This window comes from Acinonyx jubatus, chromosome A3 (genome assembly GCF_027475565.1).
Source record: "Acinonyx jubatus isolate Ajub_Pintada_27869175 chromosome A3, VMU_Ajub_asm_v1.0, whole genome shotgun sequence".
In the NCBI taxonomy this organism is placed as follows: Eukaryota; Metazoa; Chordata; class Mammalia; order Carnivora; family Felidae; genus Acinonyx; species Acinonyx jubatus.
Genome location: NC_069388.1, coordinates 99,059,737 through 99,083,066, shown reverse-complemented (window position 1 = coordinate 99,083,066; position 23,330 = coordinate 99,059,737). Strand labels below are relative to the sequence as shown.

At 40.1% G+C, this 23,330-nt stretch overlaps 1 protein-coding gene across 2 annotated transcripts in view; it reads right to left on the bottom strand.

Moving 5' to 3' along the window:
• KDM3A (lysine demethylase 3A) overlaps positions 1–23,330 on the bottom strand; it is a 52,900-nt gene that overhangs the window by 7,564 nt on the left and 22,006 nt on the right. For both annotated transcript variants that reach the window (XM_027052684.2, XM_027052685.2), the window contains exons 11-21: positions 18,203–18,407; positions 14,539–14,753; positions 10,957–11,109; positions 10,723–10,818; positions 10,203–10,330; positions 8,525–8,720; positions 6,061–6,233; positions 5,447–5,683; positions 3,886–4,057; positions 1,439–1,526; positions 627–757 (exon numbers count right to left, since the gene is read on the bottom strand). In XM_027052684.2, the coding sequence (XP_026908485.1) occupies positions 627–757; positions 1,439–1,526; positions 3,886–4,057; positions 5,447–5,683; positions 6,061–6,233; positions 8,525–8,720; positions 10,203–10,330; positions 10,723–10,818; positions 10,957–11,109; positions 14,539–14,753; positions 18,203–18,407 (1,794 nt within the window). The remainder of the gene's footprint in view (positions 1–626; positions 758–1,438; positions 1,527–3,885; positions 4,058–5,446; positions 5,684–6,060; positions 6,234–8,524; positions 8,721–10,202; positions 10,331–10,722; positions 10,819–10,956; positions 11,110–14,538; positions 14,754–18,202; positions 18,408–23,330) is intronic.

Below are 23,330 nucleotides of genomic sequence, written 5' to 3'. Positions count from 1 at the left end.
ACTTCGGCTCAGGTCATGATCTCACAGTTCGTGGGTTTGAGCCCTGCATCAGGCTCTGGGCTGACAGCTCAGAGCCTGGAGCCTGCTTCAGGTTCTGTGTGTGTGTCTCTCTCTCTGCTCCTCCCTCACTTGCACTCCTCTCTCTCTCTCTCTCAAAAATAAACATAAAACAACAAAGTGTGCTTCCAATACTAACTTAAGCAACAAACTACTACTCACCAACATGGATTACTTGCATTTAAGTACAGCTGGTTTTAAAACAGCTGCAATGCTAGCAGACTGATTTTAAAATGAGTAACAGAATTGATTTGATGATACACCATACAATCATTTAAAAAATATCACACTAAAAACAATTAAGCACCACAAAGATTTTAAGATATAATATTAGATATAAAAAAAAGAAAAAGTAAAAACTGCATATGTCTTACAACTATAACTACGAAAAGGAAATACACACAGGGAAAGGAATGAAAGGAAATACACAAAAATGAAGCTAAATGCAGTGTTCTTATTAGGATTATGAATGTTGTCCATCTCCATCTCCCCCAAAAGCAATTTTCCAAACATTCTGACTTAACTCTATTTCCATTATAAGGTTTTCAACTTAGCCGTTTCTTCCTTACCGTAGGCATTATACATCTTGGGACCAAGATCTGGCCTCACAAAGTAGTTTGGCAGCCTGGAAGCCAAGTTTAGTTTGCCATCTCTCCTTGTGTACTCGGGCAGTGGGATATTGGCCATCAGATCATCAAACCTAGGACAAGAGAACCAAGCGTTAGCAAAATAAGTCTGCCTTTCTAATCCAACATTGTTTGATCTGTTTTGTTCCTTCTTACCAATAGGAAGATAAAGATGGAGATAGCTTTCCTTACAATATTTAAGATGAGACTTACAGTAGTTAGGAACAAAAATGTCTTCCTCCTCTCCTACAGCACACATCTTTAACAAAATGATCTGGAATATTTCAGACAGATGATTTGAGTGATAACTTTCTGACGGTAAGAAGTGACACTCAGGGATGTATTATTAGTTCTAAGCATTCTTTTCAAAGTCCAAGCTCCAATCAGGAAAATGGACCTACCAATTCAGCAGTCTTGCTGTCTAATGCAACGGTATCATTGCACTGAACCCTGATGTGTCTGATCCCAGCACTGCCTCCAGCCCAGAGGCTGCACACCTCAGCTGGCCTCTTTCTAGCAGAGCACTACAGTTGAAACTAGTGGACCTTTCATTAGTCAGCCAGATCTCAGAGTCAGGAACTTCTTCATCTCATTTAAAACACACTTCTCCAAGACTAGAAATGAAATATCAGCACCAGTGGAACTATTCCATATTTCATCTTTCCCTTCTGAAAACTGTTTTCTCACCACCTCAAAAAGAATTTATCCTATCAAGTCAAGGACAGATTCATCCCTCACCCCACCAATAATCATACCTAGAAGGCATCATATCTCTAAAATCTTCTCCTGGTGGCCAGTCCTTAAGTTTCAACACCATTGGTTCTTTTTCATTCTTCAAACGGTCTGAAAAGTAGCCAGAATTACTGAGTTGTTATTATTCATAACTCAGAAACAGACCAAAATAAATGGCAAATTAGCATTTTATGCTTAACAATTCAATAAAATTTACCTCTGCAAAATCTTCACAATCCGATATTCAGTACACAAATATTTTTCTTTAATATTCCCCTCCTGCCAATTGCAATAAAATTGCCTATTTTATTTCCATAGGGCCAAGAAATGCATTCGTACCCAGGAGGTAACACAGGAGTAGCAAAATAAAAATTACGAACTAAGCTTTTCTAGATGCTTATTAAACTGCTGCACACTTACAGACTTCAACCACCCCCTTTTGCCCTTTACACATAGTTGGTGTTTTGACAGCTGTCTGTTTCAGATCCAGTCTCTTCCTCCTATACAGTGTTCTGGAAGAAGTGAGAAGCTCTCCAACTAATAAACAGCAGTGCACTTTAAAAATCAGAGGCCACAGATGTTAGGTAGACCAGATTTTCTGAGGCCACCATGAAATATAAATGACTTGTTTTGTCCAGCAAGACTGAAACTACCTGATGTTCTGTCCAGGGATAACTAGGGTCAACAGCACCACAGGGTTTAGTCAGCACTATTACCCATTGTAATGCCAAGGAACCAAGAACCAAGCTCTACTTGAAAAAGATGCTGATAATTACGATTAACAGCAATGACAACTATTATGTCATTTCTTGCTGTGTTCTAGTCTCTGCTAAGTGTTTTAACCATTTAATCCTTACAACTAAAGCCAACATCCCAGTGAGTTTAGGCACTATTTAATATTCCCATTTTGGGATGAGGAAACTGGCAGATGCCCAAGATCAACCAGTTACTAAGTGGCAGAACTGGAACTGGAGCCCAGGTTTGACTTCAGACCCTGTACTCTTGAGGACTAACATTTGTAATAATGTTTTGTAGTCAACCAAGTACTGTCCCATAACCTAGCTTAATTAAGTGCACACTACAGGAGGAAACAAAGAAAAACACAGGGTACAGCGTATGTTCAGAATACCAGCAGTATGTCAGTGTGGGTGGTGAGCTGGGGGTGTGCGCAGCAGAAACGTCAGTAAAGAAAAGGCAAGCTATAGTTGACTCTTAGCTGTTTTTACCATCTGCCGGCATGAGGAAGTTTGAGTCCCAGAAAAATGAAGTTACCAAGCTCATATGCACAAGTACATATCAAGAGTCAGGCTTTGAACTCAGGCCTAACTGGAAAGCTTCATAAGGTCTGCCCCAGCTGCACAGGGCTGCCTCGCCAGATCGTGTCCGTCCTGGGACACCAGCATTTAGAGAATAAGGGAGGCAGGGGAATAAAGACCCTGACAATTTCCAACTGCAGCCTAATCAGAGACAATGGAGGGCAATACTTGCTTCAGAACTCCCTGCAAGATTCGCTGAGGCTTTGTTGAGTCTGCATTGCAACTGACTCCTTTGCCTGCTCAGTCCTGCTTCCTCTTCCTTTATTTCGCAGATGTTGATCCCTAAGTAACCATCTTATGTCTGAAACTCCATCTTAGGATGTACTTGTAGAAAACCCCATCGTGCCTTGTATTAAATACTTTGTTACAAATAAAGTATGAGCCATAATCTGTAAATATGGACAAAAGGAAATAAGGAAGCAGATTCAAAGATGGAAGTGTGTCTATAAAAGTGAGGGTGATGAATGAGTGACCTTGAGCTGCTGAGAGTCTAAAGAATGAACTGGCCAAACCCTCCAGCAGGGATGGAGGCCTGGTGACAGATGCCTGTGATGTGAATCCCCAGGGTCAAAGATGAACTTGATGTTCTTGGAAACAGTTTACTACTGATTGGCCAATACATAGAAAGGGCCAAGCCTTAGCACCAGACACACAAGCTGCCTTACTGCCTCAATGCCCCCCTAGCCCAGTTGCAGTAGGCAGTGACCAGGACACCCGGTGTTAAATGAATTCACATTCCCTGGCATCTTCAGGTCTTATTTTATTAATCAATAATTAAAATTTTTAAACGTAGAAAGGATGTATAAAAGTGAGATACACATAACACCACCAGCCTTGAGTCCCACGCCCTGGCTTTGTGCTCCCCTCCCGCCAGGCACAGGTGGAGGCACAGAATGTCTGTTACAGGACAGACATGGAGCCACCGTAAGTACAGGTAACTAAAACCTCACCTCTTTAAGGAACTACAAAGTGAATGGGCCTCAAGTCAAAAGCATAACCTTTGCTAAAAGAAAGGGGAGGAAGAGAGAACACACTAATTTTAAACTCCAAGATCACAGACAATGCTGTCATTGCCGCTGAAGGGCTTCAGACCCCTGCTACTCCTGTGCTCTCCCTTCACATTCTAACCCCCTTAGAAGGTCTTTAATACATACTTGGAACATCTTCAAATCCATCCCAGAAGTCTCCTACTGTGGCTCCCGTGATGATTTCATTGGTCCTACAGTTAACTAGGTCGACTTCCTGATTCCCAAACTCTTTCCTGAAGGATTCAGGTTTCCAAAGGTCACTGTTCAATTTATGATGCACTCCTGACACCATCACTGGCTAAAAGAGAACAAAGACTTTAGTTTGAACTCCCCCAGCTCTGTCCCCAACCCAGTGGCAGCCCCTTGTTTCTCTGTGGCTGGTCCTCAGTGTTAGATCCCAAAGTGACAGCTTAGCGCTCTGAGCTCCCGAAGCATTTGTCTTCACACAGTCCTTGCTCTAACTACATTAGTAACTGTCTACAAGCAAGAATCACATCTTCGACTCAGATCCATTACTCACAGAATATGCTTGCTACCAGGCAGGAACAGGCACCCGAAGAGGCCAAGACAAGCCCAATTTTTTTAATGTTTTGTTTTTTTTTTTAATTTATTTTTGATAGCAAGAGACTGAGAGAGTGAAGGGGGGGAGGGGCAGAGAGAGGAGAGAGAATCCCAAGCAGTCAGCACAGAACCTGATGCGGGGCTTGAATTCACGAACTGCGAGGTCATGACCTGAGCTGAAAAATCCGTCACCTAATGGACTGAGCCACTCAGGCACCCCCAGGAATCCCGATCTTTATGTGAAACGGTCTGACTAAAATACTGGTGAGTTCAATTTTTTTTTTAAAAATTATGTAATCTAAACAAAACATGGGTGGTAGATCGTATTCAGCCTGTCACTGCCATCATGAACAAATCTTATTAGTTGGTATATGGGGCTGAATTAAAAAATTCTTAAGTTTTTTTTTTGGTTAAATACATAACTCTATTTGCCAATTCCCCAAGCCCTGGCCTTGTCCAAGAACATAGCGTTCCTGTAGTGAGGACTCCATTTGGCCTAGAAGAGAAGCCAAAGATCCCAAATACAAAAACCAAAACAAAAACACTGAGGAGTAGGTCTACAAAGCCATGTATCTCCTAAACCATCAACCAAAACCTAAGATTGAACAAGACTGCCCTTTAAAAACAGGCCCCTGGGAGACTACACACCAATTCCAAGATGATACCACATGGCTCTGGCCCACCTAAAATTGCCTTCAGCATAAGGGTTTTAACTCTGGGAAGAGGGACACATGATTTGCATAGTATTTTGTCTAATCTCCTAAACCCCATCAGCCTATTAGTCATGCTCTCACTTCTTCTGTTGAGAATCAACACCCAAGAATCACTGAACCCAGAAAGCACTCATCAAAAACCCAGTGATAACTGGTTTGGAAGCAAGCAAAACCTCACTAGTAGAGAGCTCAGGAATATCCACTGCAAAAAATAAGACTCACAGCTACAGTGCCCTAATTATATTCACCCCAAACAATAAAGTACAAAAGTAGTAGATAAAGTATATACCACTCACAATTGAGAGGTAGAGGCCAGGGGAGGGGGGGGGGGGGGAGCAGGGCTGTCAGAAGCCTGCCAAAAGACCTCCAAAAGGGGGTCTGAACTGAGTTGGAGGAGCAGAGACCTCTCTTACCTGTCCTTGTTTCCAGCACTCCCTAAACACATTCCAGTTGCTCTTGTTGTTGGGATCCTGGAGGCATAGCAAGCGATTATCACACAGCCAATAGTGAGGAGTGTCAAAGCCCAGAATGCTAGGCTTAATAGTCAGTCCTTGAGGCCTCTTAGATAAATCAGTGGAAGTCTTATTTTGCACCAAAGAGGCAAAGATGTCATCAAGGATTTTTGGTGTATTCTTGAGTCCATTTTCTGTCTGAATTTGAGAAAGAACACAAGTCTTAAATATTCCCTACCATCAAAAGACCCATTCCTATAATAGTAGGATGGCCATTACATATCCAGAAAAGATTCCAAGTCAGGACCCTAAGATAAACAGGTAAGTCCCCTTCCCTCACTTGACATTACAACTCACAGGAAGCAGGTATAGAAAAAAGTTTACCAGGAGAAAATGGCCCAGCCCAGTACTACAACCCTGTGAAGCCTGCCTGCCAATGAAACCTGCACCCATGAAGGAAAGCCTAAGATTCAAATCCTTCTTTCTACTTTCTGTTTCAATTTCTCTAGTCTCTTCCTGCTCTGACTGTATTCATCTTTGTAAGGTGGAATACAAACAATAAAACAAATGCATACCTTTCCTGTAGAGGAATTCAAGAGATTTCGGAGGAAACCAGAATTGTTGTTGCTTACAGGTGTTAAAATTGTGCTGTTAAAGGTGTGGAGGACTGTGCTGGATTTGCTCAAAGGGGGGAGGGGTGGAAGGCATTTGATTTCGTTCTTTAGAATTGGCATTGTTGGTTGTTTTTCTAGAAACAAAACGAAAAACATCCATATGAAAAAGCATTCCAAAAGGCAAATCCCTTATTTGTCTTCTATTAGAATTACTTTCGAACTTGGCTTTCATTTACTTTAGAACCAAAAAACTTAAGAGGATAAATACTAATGAAATTACTGATTTAGACAAGGATTTCCAACTTGTATTAAAATAATAAATATCCAACATTCAAGGTGATGTTAAAAAAAATTTTTTTTTTTAGTATAGTTGACACACAGTACTACTTTAGTTTCAGATGTAGCTACCATCTGTCACCATACAACAGTATTACAACATCAATGACTATATTCCCTATTGCTGTGCCTTTTAGTCCTGTGACTTATCCATTCCATAAATGGAAGCCTGTATCTCCTACTCCCCTTCACCCATTTTGCCCACCCCCTCTCCCCTCTTGCAATTATAGATCTGATTCTACTTTTTGTTTATTCATTTGTTTTTTTAGATTCCACATGAGTGAGGGACGCCTGGGTGGCTCAGTCGGTTCAGCGTATGACTTCAGCTCAGGTCATGATCTCATGGTGTGTGGGTTCGAGCCCTACATTGGGCTCTGTGCTGGCAGCTCAAAGCCTAGAGCCTGCTTTGGATTCTGTGTCTCCCTCTCTCTCTGCACCCCCTCCCCCAACCCCACCGCTCACACCGTCTCTCAAAAATAAATAAATGTAAAAAAAAACCACTCAGATTCCACATGAGTGAACTCACATGGCGCAAATGGTATTTTTTAGACTTCCCTCTTCTATTTGTGTGCTCCTGATATACAAAATATAATGGATTTATGTAAATTAACACTGTAACTAGCAATCTTGGTAGGTATGTTTATTAAATATGGATACTTTTAGATTTTTCACACATATAATCAGATTGTCTAAAATATCGACAACTTTAAAAAAATATATACCGACAGCTTTATCTTTCTTTCCAATCCTTATATCTTTTTGTTTGCCTTTGCAATAGCCAGGACTTCCAGTACAATGTTTAATAAAATAGTGATGGCAGGTATTCTCTTATTCCTGAGCAGAGGAAAACTGTTAAAAATATATCAATTAAAAAAACCAATCATTATATTTGCTGTCAGTTTTATTATAGAAACTCATTTGAGGATATTCCCTTTGTTCCTATTTAAGAGTTGTTTTAATCATGAATAGCTATTGAATTATACTACTTTGTGTCTTGTCACATGACTTTTCTCCCACATTTTCAATGTTAAACTACAGCTGCATTTCTGAAGCCCTACTTGGTCATGCTGTAGAATTCCTTTATTCATAGTGTTGAATTTTTTTTTTTAATGTTTATTTACTTATTTTTGCAAGAGATAGATAGCAAGCAGGGGAAGGGCAGAGAGAGAGAGAGAGAGAGAGAGAGACAGAGAATCCCAAGCAGGCTCTGCATTGTGAGCACAAAGCCCAATGTGGGGCTTGAACCCACGAACCATGAGATAATGACCTGAGCCGAAATCAAGAATCAGACACTTAACCAACTGAGCCACCCAGGCGCCCCAGTGTTGAATTCTATTCACTGAAATTTTGATTAGGATCTTTGCACAAAAGAAATTAACCTGCAATTTTTCTTTCTTAAAACATGGCTAAAAAGCATAATCGCCTAAACCTAACGAACTACCTGAATCCAAAGCCCATGTTTTTTATACCGTCGTCAAGCATCCTGAGACAAAGCACAGATGAGAAAAATAAAACTGAAGCCAGAACATTCTAATTAGACAAAACAGAAAAAACACACAGGGTAAGGATAGAAAGATGGAAAATCGCCTATTAAAACAAACAAGTCTCAGCCCCCTCCTTTCTTGCCAAACACAATCTCAACCTAGAGTTCTACAGTCAGCAAAAGTTCTCCCCTTTGGGGTTGCATTTTAAATTTTTTTTTTCAACGTTTTTTATTTATTTTTGGGACAGAGAGAGACAGAGCATGAACGGGGGAGGGGCAGAGAGAGAGGAAGACACAGAATCGGAAACAGGCTCCAGGCTCCGAGCCATCAGCCCAGAGCCTGACGCAGGGCTCGAACTCACGGACCGCGAGATCAGGACCTGGCTGAAGTCGGACGCTTAACCGACTGCGCCACCCAGGCGCCCCTGGGGTTGCATTTTAAAAATACTTGCATTTGTACCAGGACTCAGGAGAACTACAGGGAACCAATACTTTCCATTCCACACACTTCTAATTACTCTGTTCTCACAACAACTGAGGTTGCCAATTCCTCCCGTGAATGGACTAAAGTTCTCAGGAACCCACAGGAAAGCAGAAAACACTCACCCTTGTTTTCCTTGTTGACATTCCCGCTGGTCAGGTCTGCCAGCCAGTTTAAAGGAGATGTGCTGGCTGGACAGGTGGGCTTCATGCTGCTGGCTGGCTTGGAAGCAGCTTCCCCAGCCACAGGCACTGGCTCCAACACCAAGGGATTCTGCTGGAACCCGGCACCAAGAGTAGGTTTTTCTCCAGCAAAGGAAGTCTGTGTTGAGTATAAAAGAATTTTCCACAAGCTAAAACATTACATTTCCTTTTTCTTATCCTCTTCCCTAACAGCTCACCAGTAAGAGATAAATACCCCAAACAAAACCACCTAATAGTCCTGGACATCACCACAGCTGCAGTAACCTTGCAATAATAGGGCAGAACTATACAAGATAAAAGAGATTTTAATTTTCTTATAGCTTCTAAGTATTACTGGTGAAAACAAAAGACATGTTTCCCTCTCTACCCCTTTACCACCCATCTCTTGCTCATACAAATCCTTATCACTCCCCTTACCACACTGCTTTAAAATGACTAGTTTGTGTCTATCTTCCCTGTGAGCTCATAATATCTTGAATAGGCACTCACAGCATGGCTGATGAATGAATGAGTGAATGAATGAATGAGTGAATGAATGAAGCAGGGTAGGAAAGGTACAGCTGTGATTTCAGAAGGAAATGGGATGCAGAATACAAAATGCTCTTTTGTTTTAGCATAGCATAGTAGGCTTTAAAATGTGATCAACAGCTCTTAAAAGAACTCAAACATTTAAAAAACTGGACAGAGCACACCACTTATTTTTCTGTTACTTAAAAACTGCCTTGACTCAGCTAATGAGTTTATACAAACATAAGGAGGGAAACAACAAATTCCTGCTGTGGTCCTGATCTTTCTTTTACGTGTGATGGATTTCTGTGATACCCAATTATCAGTATTATTCTTCTTCTGCTATTGATGAGGAAGTGGAACTCCTCATGTGAAACCGTCCATGTGAGCCAAAGTCATGCAACTAGAAAGTGGCAGAAAAAGATTTCAAATTCAGTTCTGAATCTAAGGGGCACAGCTCTTCTAGCTGTACTGCCTCTGACACCAAAGCTTTATGAAAATGTGAAAGAACTTCTGATTATCAAACACAATGTGAGAGAATGATACACTGGGGTAAAGGGGAAGAAGAGAGAGTGGGGTAGAGGTGATGGTGGAGACGAAAGGGATGCTACCAGGAAAAGTCACATGGGCACCACAGAAATGTACATTTTTTGAGGTGAGAAATGGGGATATAAAGGTTCATTTCAATATTATTTCTTTCAACCCCTCAAATATATAGGTAAAACATATTCAGTAATTTTAAAAGATTGTAAAGAATATCTAAATAATCTTAACTCTATAAAGCACAAAGTTTTTTTAAAAACCCACATAAAATTCAATAGCAACTCATTAAGTAGACTACAACAGATAGACGCTTTTGCTTTTTCAAGGAACAAAAATTAAAACCTACTAAAAGAGACTACAGATGAGGTCCACAAAAATAATGTGGAAAGGGAGAATGGGTGTATGAAGTGTCACATGAAATATATGACTTGCCTCTTTCCACGGACCACTGTCCCCATGTTCCTTTCAAATACACTATAGGAATCCTTGGGTTATTTGAAAAGACAGACAACAATCTCAAGGTTGGTGAATCTAGCATAAACAGTAATACCTGTTTTATGTCTTCCTTTGACGCTGGCTTTGAAAAGAGTTTGAATTGCCTGTTTGAACAGGGACAATTTGCTTTTATTCCCCATTTTGCTCTCACTGAATGAACAATGTCTCCAACATCATAGAGGGCTACAAAAAAAGGGGGGGGGCAGAGACAAACATCTGAACAAGGGTATTAGGTACTATCAACCTCAATATTACAAAGTAGAAACTTCAACAGAATTACTTTTTCCTTTCTTCCTTTTTTTTTTTTTTTTAGCAGCATGATGCTTATATTTCCTCCTTTTCATCCTAAGTATGCCTTCCCCCACAAAAGCATTATTTTCCTTCCTTCTACAAAATGATTCACAAGACCTTAATCAAAACGTTTTGGGGGCATTACTTAACACATTTTTGGACAATTTACGATACACACTAAAGTGAGTTAGCAGGTAATTATACTACAGAAAGTAAAACCAATCACCAGCCCCTGAGTTAACCAGAACAAGGGGAAAAGAAAACCACGGCACTGCACGAAATACCTTTTCCAGGAATGATCTGTGTAGGCATCAGGTTCTCTGGTTCATGTATCTGACTCTTCACACATCTTAGCCAAGAGAAAGTCTTGTAGGCAGCACCTACAAAGAAATGATTTGTAGTAATTGCTCCCCATGGACTCTGGCCCTAAATGCTTCAGAAATCCATCAATCACAAATCAATAAACGGCTTAATTTGTGTAAGGGGGGCTTGAAGGAGAGAATCAAGTCATTTCTAACCTTGTTGGCAATTCTTCCTCTTCATCCGGTAGCAATCCACACACACTCCAAACCCACACCTAGGACACACCCAGTGCAGGTTGAAGATGGTGGTGTCACATACGTCACACATTTCCCGAACACCTTTGACAGCTCGCTTCCAAGCAACCTGTCCTACAAAAATCAATAAATCACTTAGTCCTGGGGAGGAGAGTGGTTCTGAAGTAAAACATGAAAGGGGAGAGAAGTTGACATCATTCCTCCCTCTCACTGGAGTTCTCATCAACTTTGTTTAGCCTTCAAACACCATCTCAAATGCCCCCCCAACCTCTCCACCCTCCACCATGATGCTCTCCTGGATTCCTTCAGCACTCCCATCAACTTGTATTTGTATTTCAGACTCAAGCTTCTTCACACTGTATACAGTCAAGTGTAGTTTTACCTCCTCCTAGGAGACTAAACTCTGTCCATGCAGAATCCCTGCTTGGACTGTGCCTTATACCAAACCCACTCTGCATACCGCTAGCACATAAGTACTGCTGAATAAATCAATGGAAAAAGCATGAGTAATTACAGAAGCTGCAATAAGACACAGGTATTACAGAGCAGTGGTTCTTTCACCTTTTGTTTGGATCATGAGCCCCTTTCTGAATCTGAAGACAGCGTGGACAATACTTTCTCCAAAGGAAACAAGAATGACTCAGATCCGCCAGCCCAACATAGATTGTCAGGTTATTCACACAGGCCCTGAATCCACTCATACAGCCTAGAAAAAGCCCCAAGGTCTTAGGGTACCTGTTCCTTAGGGAACATTAACTTGAAGGGGGCACAACAGTACACAGTTGGTTCCTTCATTGGCCAGAATCAGAAACTTGATGTTTTTAGTGCCAGTAGTGATGCAGGCATCCAGGTCTGACTCACACTAACCAAATATCCAACAGGTTGAAGCATAATCCAAGATTCTACAAACTAGTATTTTCTGTTGCAGTGGCCAAGCCCTGATAACTGGATGGGGCAGCCTTACCGGACTGAGCAGACCATCATTCCCCTCCCCTAGTAAGGAGGAGTGCCAAATCAGGTATCAGAAAGCTTCAGGAGTATATGCAAAAGGAGGACATTTTCCTGGATCACACAAAAGCCCAATGTCTGTTAATCAGAAAACTTTTCTGTCTGTCTCTCTTCTGAATAAGACTGGATCAATACTGCCATGTTCTTATTTTATGGAAAATATCTTTTTCCTAATCCAATCTGTGGTTTATTCATTCTTGCTTCCGATGGGCCAAAACATAAATGATCAACTTCAGCTTTTACCAAATTAATCCAATTGCTAAGTGAACTTCTGCCATTTCATTATAACGTCATAGTTCAGTGCACGATACACAGAGCCTTAGGCGTTTTACAAATGAGGTTTTATGAACTTCACCTTGGTCGTTCAGGTAGACTGTTTTATTACAGAGTATTCTTACATTTCTCAGCCACCCATTTAATGATTATTTGTCATTGAAGAGACAGGATTAAATGTATAAAGGTTGAGACCTGCTTCCCAATCTCAGGATCAGAGGGTAACCCTTTTTGGAACACCTTGTGGTCCATCTGTCAGTATCACTCACAGTGAGTTCCTCTCTCCAACTGACCAACTTGTCACAGAGAAGAACAGGATGATCAAAAAGGCAAGGAGGAAAGGTTAATCATATTTAAATCTTCAAGGACAGAGATTCTTAGTTATGCTCTTAAAAGAAAACTATCTGTACCTTTTTCTATACATTGTTCAAATGACTTCTCTTGAGCAAAGAAAAAAACATCAGTTGCTTATAACAGTCCTGCTAATTCATGAGTGAAGCTACTAATATATTGCAAAAAAGTGTTTCTATATTCCAGTCGTTTATATAATACTTCTAGACTACTAACAATTTTTCTTGGGGCACCTGGGTGGCTCAGTTGGTTAAATGACTGACTCTCGATTTCGGCTCACATCATGATCTCACAATTTGTGGGATTAGAGCCCCATTTCAGGCTCTGTGTTGACAGCCCGGACCCTGCTTTGGATTTGCTCTCACCCTCTCTCTCTCTCTCTACCTGTCCCCGTGCATGCACACTCTCTCTCTCAAAATAAACATTTTAAAATAAAATAAAACATGTAAAAAAAAAAAAAAAGACTTTTTCTTTAACCCCACTTTTACTTAAATGTATTTAATAAGGAAACTTCGTTATCTCTACTAAAAATGGAAACCAGTGTCACTTGTCCTAAATAGAAGATTATAGGAAAAACAACTTTAATAAGATCCTTGACTCCTAAGAGTCTCTATTATTTCAACAGAACGGAGTCTACAGCTCTCTTTAGTGTGACTTTGGCTTCCTCCTGGAACCCACAATCCTATTCTCCTTCTAGCTCTGAATTCCTCCTGCTTCTTGGAATGCCTCAGTTCCATTCCTTGGACTTGACAATTTAACAGCATCTGTACCTATCCAACAAACTACTTTGGTGCTGAAACCAGTAGCTTTAGTTTCTGGTAGCTAGAACCAAAATTCTTAAGGCTGGTATATGTGGATGCCAGTACTGAAACATATTTGGTTATGCAAAGTTTGAAAAGATATCTACAGAGAAACAGAAAGTCTTCACTTTTAAACTGCAACCATTTGGGGAAGACAAAATGATGGAAGAAAGTGTGAGACTTAAATAAAATAGCTGCTTCTTGGTGTTTCTGGCGGGATGTCTCACTTCTACAGAGGCATAAAAAAGGGAGGATGTGCTGCTGTTCTCCCAGACATTATATCTTGAGACATCATGAGGGAGGTCTGGCTCTCATGTCACCCACACTGATCCCTGTGATTTATTGGGCCGCCAGATCAGTGTGAGAGTGCTCTCAGAGTGGAAGACACTGGCACTCATCCAGCTGGAACCTCCATATATTCTGTTAAAACCCTGACTCTAACAGAATCCTTTTCATCTGAACTTGTTCCCATTCTCATGCCTGGGACCCAGCTCCCCAGACTCTGATTTTTCAGTTAAGTCTATTTTCTTTGAAATGAATTCCTGATTAAGAACCTTTGCCTTAGGGACGCTTCGGCGGCTCAGTCAGTTAAGTGCCCGACTCGATTTCAGCTCAGGTCATGATCCCACAGTTACGATCGAGCCTCATGCTGGGCTCTGCATTTACTGTGTGGATCCCGCTTGGAATTCTCGCTCTCTCTCATCCTCTACCCCTCCCTGCCCTTGTGCACGTGCACTCTATCTCAAAACAAACTTAAAAACAAAGAAGAGCCTTCGTCTGAAAAATAACCCAACCAGAGAGGCCTCATCACCTTTTGATGAGCCCACACTGCTGATAAGGCTGTGCAAATTCCACCACTACTTCACCTTCCTTAACAAAGAGTTCCACTCCTTTGGTAACTACTCCAAAACCAACCCCAACGACAAGTGACTAACTCTGACCAACAGGCAGAACCTTATAAAAATTATAAAAGGGAAAACGCAACCTCACTATACCAAAGTCATCTAAACCTCTGGATGAAAATGAAACCCATGCAAATTAGAACTTAGGTGTCATTTAGGAACAAATCAAGTTGGACTCAAAAATCCTACCCCCTAAGAGATGCTCTTACTGTGTGGCTCAATAGTTGACATAGCTTCCTTTTCAGAAATCACCATTTGACAGAAGTGGTCTCCAATGTTGGCCAGGATATACTTTGCAGTGTCCAAATCAGTCCCCACAACGTTTTTGGTTAAAGGCAACCACAAGCCAATTGCTTCACTGTCGTACTTGTTTGGTGTTAAGAACCCTTCCACCCGCAATACACCATGTTTGTTGAATTGTAACCTGGAGGAAGTGGAGGGGGGAAAAGCATGTTACACACATACAAAGAAATGATTTACGCCTTATAGTTACTATTTAAATCAAATTCCTTCCCAGTTTTCTATAATCTCCATGGCTAATTACAGCCAATTGTTACTTAGCAACATCAGTGGAAAGATTTAAAAAATTTTTAAATTTCTAAGTTTTCCCTCAGAAGATGCGGAGAGGGAGGTGGGGGAGAAGTGCTATTTACTTCAACCAAGATACGATCATACTGCCTCCAGAGGCAGGTGTTGAACCTTCCAGACTTGGGACTTAATAGCAAGGACCATCACAAGTCACCACAGAAGAAAACGGAAACCAAACAGCAGGTGATAGATAATCTGATCAGATTTGAATACAAACACTGCTTCAAGAATAATGCTCAGCAAAGGAAGGCTAACTCTAGACAGTCACTGAAGCCATGCCCACATAGATCCTTGAGGAATTCAGCACCCATATGAATACGAGCTACAAATTATTATGTAAGCTTCCGGAATGAGAGGCAGTGTTAAGACAGACCTAAGTACCTGAAGGTGAAGCAAAAGGCAGAATACATTCCCAGGATTTTCTTTCAATATCTTTAGCACCCGAGTGTGTTTCCTAAGTGTTAGTTTTGAATTTTTTCAAAATTTATTCAAAATGACATTCTACGTCAATTGAGTTGGAGACACAGAAGTAGACATAATATACACAGAGAAGTAGGATATGTTAGGTATCATAACAATCATTAAATCTTATAGGAGCCAGGGAAGGAAGTACTGACTGGGAGTTTTGTGGGGCTAATATTAAGACTTTGTGGTAGGGATAGTGATTAACATTGGCCTTTAAGAACAGGTGGATATTAGGTAAGAGAAAGCACGTCAAAGAAACTATATTTCATACAAAAGAAAAAAAAAATGAAGGATCTTGATTTCTCCACTGATCACTCGGCACCTATCAAAAATCTCTGAGTCCATGATACATACCTAATGTTGTATTTTAGAAAAACCATTTGTCCAGAAGAGTGTAGAATGAACTGGAAGGACACTGAGAGTCGCTTAACAGAGGCAAATTTATTTCAAGCAGTCCAAAGGAGAGATGCAAATTTTTAATTGATCGCCCAAATTACAGATAGTCATAATACTACAAAATGAATCTGAAAAGCTCTTCAAAGGGGGAGATGGCAAACAGGATTTGGCAACTGGGCCTTACTACTGTAACTCTAACCCTCCTATTTTATCTGCAGGAAACTTTAATGAGAAACAAACTTGATGAGGAAGCTAATGACAGCCTTAACTTCTCTCTAAACATCAGGGGGGGAAAAAGACTCTGTTCTCTAAAGTATGATATTCTTTCTAGCAAAGAGGTGGGTTTGTTCTAATTTCTACTAGACTGGCTTCTACCATGCAACATTAAGCAAAGGCACTTTCCCCTTCAAAGAGGTCAAAAATAGGAAAACAGCTAAGTCATAAAATGAGTGATTTCTAGATGGTTACAAAACAGTGGTTACAAAAAAGCTCCAGGGGCACCTGAGTGGATCAGTCTGTTAAACATCCGACTTTGGCTCAGGACGTGATCTCATAGTTCGTGGGTTCGAGCTCCGCATAGGGCTCTGTGCTGACAGCTCACAGCCTGGAGCCTGCTTCAGATTCTGTGTCTCCCTCTCTCTCTTGCCCCTACCCTGCTAGCATTCTGTCTCTCTCTCTCTCTCTCTCAAAAAATAAACAAACATTGAAAAAAAAAAAAAAGCTCCAGTAATATTCAAAAGAAAAAACTATCTCCTCCCTATAAGGCCTCTGCAACTTATACCAAAACCTGGGGAGCTTGGGTGGCTCAGTCGGTTAAGTGTCCAACTTCGGCACGGTCATGATCTCATGGTTTGTGAGTTCGAGCCCTGCTTGGGGCTCTGTGCTGACAGCTCACAGCCTGGAGCCTGCTTCAGACTCTGTGTCTCCCCCTCTCCCTCTGCCCCTCCCCTGCTCACACTCTGTCTCTCTCTTAAAAGTAAACAAAAAAAAAAAAAAAAAAAAAAAGGAAATACAAAGATCTGTACAATGCATATTTTGTGTTCTCTAAAAAACATATATCAGAACCCACTGCATATGCATCTTCACACACTTACTTGTATAAAAAAACTCTCCAGACAGGAAGTAGAATACAGCTAATCTGTATTAAGAACTTATTCTGGGCCAGGTGTTATTTAAAATATACACTAATATATGGGTATGGTAACATGCTAACAGTTATTACAGTCCTAAATACTAGACACACACTTTATCATGGTGCTTTTGCAATTTACTCAGGAACAAATGGGGCAAACTACCACCTAAAAAACGCTAGAGTTCATTAAATAAGACTGAATCTGAAAGTTACCAGAACAGATATAGTCAATGACCTGAAATATCTGTGCATTTAATTCAGTTATTCATCACTCTTTAATCTTGATAAAACTAAAGAGGAGGGGGTGAATAGGAAGAAATACAAGTCAACACCTGTTTAGTAAGATCAGAACTAGTTGAGCCTAAGAGCGTCTACATTTCTGAGAAAGTGAATCCTACCTAAAGTGAATCTACATCCAGAACAACACTGCTCACTGATATATCAAGAAGAAACAGCCTTTTTCTTCACTAAGGATAGAAAAATTTAGAGAAAATTAATTTGACTTAAAAATACAATGTCAAAATAAAAGATTTTTGCCTATACAATTAGAAAAGATTTTTTAAAAAGATACACCTCTTCCTGCTGGCAAAACTGCACAAAGATAGGAAATCTCAACTAATGCCATGGGGCATGGACACAGGTGCAGCCCTCTTGTAGGGCAATTTGGCAGAACATACGTATCAAAGTCTTAAAACACACACTGCTTCTGACCCAGTAATGCCACTTCCAGTAATCCTTCCAAAGTAAACAGTGAGAAATGGGGCCAAGGAGATGATTGTTACTGTATTATTTTCAGTGGCAAAAACCACAAAATGATCTTAATGCCAATAAGAAAATTGGTTAAGTGAATTTTCAAACACTGTCACACCCACCTATTTTTTCAAAGATTTTGTAAAAAAAAAAGCTAACACAATCAAGTGGTTCCTACTACATGCTGGAAAACTAAGATTCAAAACAGTATCTGCAATATACCCAAGTAGATAAGCTCAAACATATTTTATGACCATATCAAATACTAAATTGCACTGAAAAGTAACAGTGGTTACTTGTACTGGTTTTTTTTAAAAAAACTTCAGCACTTTTCTATAATGTTATTGTTAGAATAAGAATTTTTTTTTTAAGTTTCTCTACTTTAAAAAAAATGGAAAGGGAGATTGAGAAGGAAATAACATTCAGTAAGATCTAGATGCTCAAACCCAAAGACTAAAAATACAATCTGCACTCTTTTTAGTTCTAGATTTACTGTATGCTATCGGGCCCAGATTATCTGAGCTTTTCTCCAAATGCCTCACCTCCTGAAGTGAAAGAAGCGACAAAACACAGGTGAGTCTTTCTGTTGCTCCTTATCCTTGCGGAGACTGTCCAAGCGACACTCCCGGCACTTAGGCAGTTGTGCAACAATGTTCACGCAGGAGTCATCCTGTACAAAGGCCTCACCACTCTGCTGCAGCTTCTTGACTTTGGCTGGGTCTGTCAAAACCGACTTCCGGGATGGGGCTAGGAAAACACAAGATTAAAAAAATGAGCCCTCAAATTTTTAAAAGTCACCACCATTTGACTGAAATCTATTCCAAAGACCAGTTTCCCCAAATGGAGAACTCCTTAAGTTCTGGTTCAACTGTAATTTCTAAAAATGGCTTAACATAAGATAACTATCAGAATAACTGGGAAGTTTTACTATCTTTATAAAACAATCCTCAGGGCTCCAGGATGGCTCAGTCAGTTAAGCCTCCAAATCTTGGTTTCAGCTCAAGTCATGATCTCACAGTTGTGAGATCAAGCCCCACAATGGGCTCCACGCTGAGTGTGGAGCCTGTCTGAGATTCTCTCTCTCCCTCTGTCCCTCCCCCACTTACACTCTCATTCTCTCAAATGAAATAATTCTCATTTGGTAAATCAATTTGGCAAGGCAACTTAAAACCCCAAATTCACCAACTAGACTCATAATTCCAAGTTAGTGTGTACTTCTATTCACAACCCTAGATAAGAAAACTATTTACGAAGACTCTTCCAAATCAGATACTTAAACTCATTCCATTAGCAATGCACAGAGACAGGTTCACCTCAACAGAGGGGTCTGTGTGCAAGTCAAGTTTGTCACTTTTCACACTCAAAGACTGGTTTAAGTGTGTTTTCCAAAGCACCATGCAAAAGCTAACCATTCTAAATATAATAACCAAACAGCTTTCCCACACAGGTCCCTCTGGGTCTATAAAATAGGAGCTACCTTCTAAATGCTTCCCAGGGGTGTCACTTGACCTTTGATAGGTCTTCAATTTCCTTCACGTGTATGTTCCACTCAGGATTAAGAGCAGTGACTGCAGACAGGATGATGATTTTAAGTAAAAGCATTTTTTAAATTTTAACTTGCAGTGGGCAGGATAACTTAAAGGAAATGTTAACACAGTTTCTAAAGAAAAGGGGAGAGGGGCACTTGGCTGGCTCACTTGATAGAGCATGCAACTCTTGATCTTGGGGTTGTGAGCTCAAGCCCTGCGTTGGATATAAAGGTTACTTAAATAAATAACCACCATAAAGAAAAAAGGGAGAAAAAGTAGAGATTTGACAGGAAAGAGTGATCTTTGTGTCCACTGCATCAGCCCAAACAGCACAGAAATGAACCTATTTATAAATCAAGAGCCTTGAGGAGTATTTTATATGAAACTGACAGACATGACCTTTCTGAGGGCGCCTGGGTAGCTCAGTCAGTTAAGTAAGCATCCGACTTCAGCTCAAGTCATGATTTCAAGGTTTGTGGGTTCGAGGCCCTTGTCGGTCTCTGTGCTGACAGCTCAGAGCCTGGAGTCTGCTTCGGATTTTGGGTCTCCCTCTCTCTGCCCCTCCCCTGCTCACACTCTAAAAAATTAAAATAAAATAAAATAAAATAAAAAAAGAAAGAAAAGACCTTTCCTCAGGATCCAAGGGAGCAGGGAAGTAGATTCTTTGGCAAACAAACAAAAAACAAAAACCAAGAAACAACTTTTGGGGAGCCAGTTGAGAGACAGCTGGGAGAAGTTAGTAGTTGTGGGAACAAACCGTAAGATCTCAAAGCAAAGATGGTTTTAAATAAAATAAGCATCTCTAATAACGATCATAGAGGTGTTCCAATCTCACCTCTCTTAAAGCCGAACCAAAGCACACTGTAAAATGCTAAATGGATGCTGTCAAGCCATGATCCCTTAAGCATTCTTATTCAGTTATAGTAAAGAGAAGGTACAGCAAGGAAGGACAGAAAATAAAGAGATCAATAGTTCAAGGATGGAGTTTTAATTACTCAGATACTGAAAAAACATCATCCTTTAAATTGGGCCAGTTTTTCACAGATCATGGGCAAAGAGTCCAAAGGTTATCTGTTCTTCGCTGGCTTATGAGAGGAAATACGTAGAAATAAGCAAGCTGAACTATCTATATCTAGCTCTTTAGTGAGGAGAGCAATAATAGTTGACCCAATAACTGATTCCCTCAATTCAGAGCAGAGCTAAGGGAAAAAGGCAATGCCAACTTCTGAGGAGGCATATATCTATCTAACGGAAAAAAGGGAACTGTTCTTGCACTCAAGAACAGCTTTTGTTTTCTAGTTTTTGTTTTCTAGTCCCTAAGCGGAGAAGGAACGCAGGGGACAGAAGAACTTCCAGTCAAGTTTTTCCATACCCACAAGCAGTATCAGTGGACACAGTGGAGAGATCCTGATCACAGCCTCTCGTTCTTCAACCAAGAGTTCCAGTAGACAGTATGCACTGGGACACTTAACTAGGTTTTTCATTTCTCTTAAAATCACTTTAGCTGGTGCACAGTTGTACAACATACTAAGACAAAGTGAGACTCCATAACTCATTAATATACTTACAATGTGCTTATCGATCTAGAATTGTTACTATTTCTTCACATAATATTAAAATAATTTGCTTCAAAAACTAGCTGAATGTAAGGCCTGATGACTCAAAGAATAAAAAAAATAGAACAGAAATATGGTTATGAATATTCACTTTCTTTGGGGAGTTACATAACTCAAGAAGAAAAGTATAATATTATGCAATTAATTTTATGCAAATCAACAGTTCTATCAACTTAAACCTCAAGAACGTGGAAGCCGGGCTAGAAGTATCATTAGTCAAAGACAGGTTTTCCCACTCCTCCAACTCTGCATCCAAAGCCCAAGTCAAATCCACCCATTTTCTCTCTAGCTTCACAGACCTGAAGTAAAAACTAAATTGTGGATATATTCATGTCTTACTTATCCAAGTGAATAGTGTTTCTCATTAAGTTTTTTTAAAGCTATCAAAAATTCATGCTCATTTTCCCACACAGCTGACAATTATCAAAGGTATTTTTAAATTGTAATAGCTCTGAACTTTCTGACATACTGAAGCCATTTAGTTCTACTAATTCTAATAAGGGAACTTCTGCTAACTACCGTCAGTGGAATGCATCCTCCAACTTAACAGAAGCTGTATGAAATACAGTGTACCATTTTCTCTAAAAAGTATAGGCATACCTTGGAGACACAGTGGGTGTGGTTCCAGACTACCTCAATAAAGCAAATTATTGCAGCAAAGCAAATCAAATGAATTTTGTTTTCCCAGTGCACATGAAAGTTATATTTACACTATACCGTAGTCTACTAAGCATGCAACAGCCTGGATCCATTAAAAAAAAAAAACAAAAAAAAAACAAAAAAAAACATTATCTATGGCAGCTATAGCCTTACAAAATATATTACTTAAGTAAGACTTGCAAGCCAAAATTATTCCTTGATCCATGGGCTGCAGAATGGATGCTGTGTTAGCAGGCATGGAAACAACATTAATCTCATACATCTCCCATCAGAGCTCTTGGGTGAACAGGTGCATTGTCCATGAGCAGTAATATTTTGAAAGGAATCTTTTTTTTTGGAGCTGTAGGTCTCAACAATGGGCTTAAAATATTCAGTAAACCATGTTGTAAACAAATGTGCTGTCATCCAGGCTTTGTTGTTCCATTTATAGAGCACAGAGTAGATTTAGCATAATCTAAGGGCCCCAGGATTTTCAGAATGGTAAATGAGCACTGGCTTCAACTTGAAGTCATCAGCTACATTAGCCCCTGTCCTTTAAAGCTTTCAAATCAGGCATTGATTTCTCCTCCCTAGGTCTCAAAGTCCTAGATGGCATCTTCTTCCAATCTGTTTAGTCTAGCCACCTTCATTAATTATCTTAGCTAGATTTTTTGGCTAACTTGCTGCAGCTTCTACATCAGCATTTGCTGCTTCATTTTGCACTTTTATGTTATGGAAATGACTTCTTTCCTTAAGCCTCACAAACCAACCTATGATAGCTTCAAACTTTTCTGCAGCTTCCTCACACCTCTTAGCCTTCAGAGAATTGAAGAGAATAATGACCTTGCTCTGGACTTAAAGGAATGTCGTGGTTGGTTTGCTCTTCCATCCAGACCACTAAAACGGTCTCCAAGTCAGCAATAAGGTTGTTTTACTTTCTTATCATTTGTGTTCACTGTAGTAGTACTTTTCATCGCCTTCAAGAATTTTTACTTTGCGTTCCGCAGCTTGCCTGTCTGGCACAACAGGCCTAGCTTTATCTTGGCTTTGAGCATGCCTTCCACACTAAGCCTAACCATTTCTAGCTTTTGATTTAAATGAGAGACGTGTGACTCTTCCTTTCCCTTTAACGCTGAAGAGGCCACTGTAGGGTTATTATTGGGCCTCATTTCACTAATTTTGTGTCTCAAAGAATATGCAGGTCTGAAGAGAGGAAGAGAGATGAGGAAATGGTTGGCTGGTGGAGCAGTCAGAACAAACGCAACATGCTGTCAACTAAATTCGCCATCTCATATGGGTGCAGTTTGAGGTGCCCCCAAACAATTACAACAGTAACATAAAGATTACTCATCACAATCATAACAAATATGGTAATAATGAAAACGTCGGAAATACCACAAGAATTACCAAAACGTGACATATAGACTAGAAGCGAGCAAATATTGTTGGGAAAATGGTGCCAACAGATTTCTTGACACAGGGTTGCCACAAACCTTCAATAAGTTAAAACTGCAGTATCTGCAAAGTGCAATAAAGCAAAGTACAAAAAAAATAAATAAATAAAAAATAAGGTATGCTAGCACATAGTTTTAAATTGTAGGTGCAGCAGGATTTCCCCTTAGGCAAGGAGACTGCCCAGTGTTATAGCCCTGTCCTTAAAATCTTTAACCAAAAGTCCCTTTTCTAGAGGTGCTGGTATAAATTCTGTCTTTAAAAATACATTGCAGATCTGAATTACCTGCATAAGCATAAAGTGCCGATCATCTCTAACACTCCATGTGGATGCTACCAAAAAATCAGTGATAAGCTTAAGATAAAATAATCATCAGATTACTTTGGGTTGTGTTTCAAAATTATTTTCTTACAACCAGAAATTGGGAACTGCC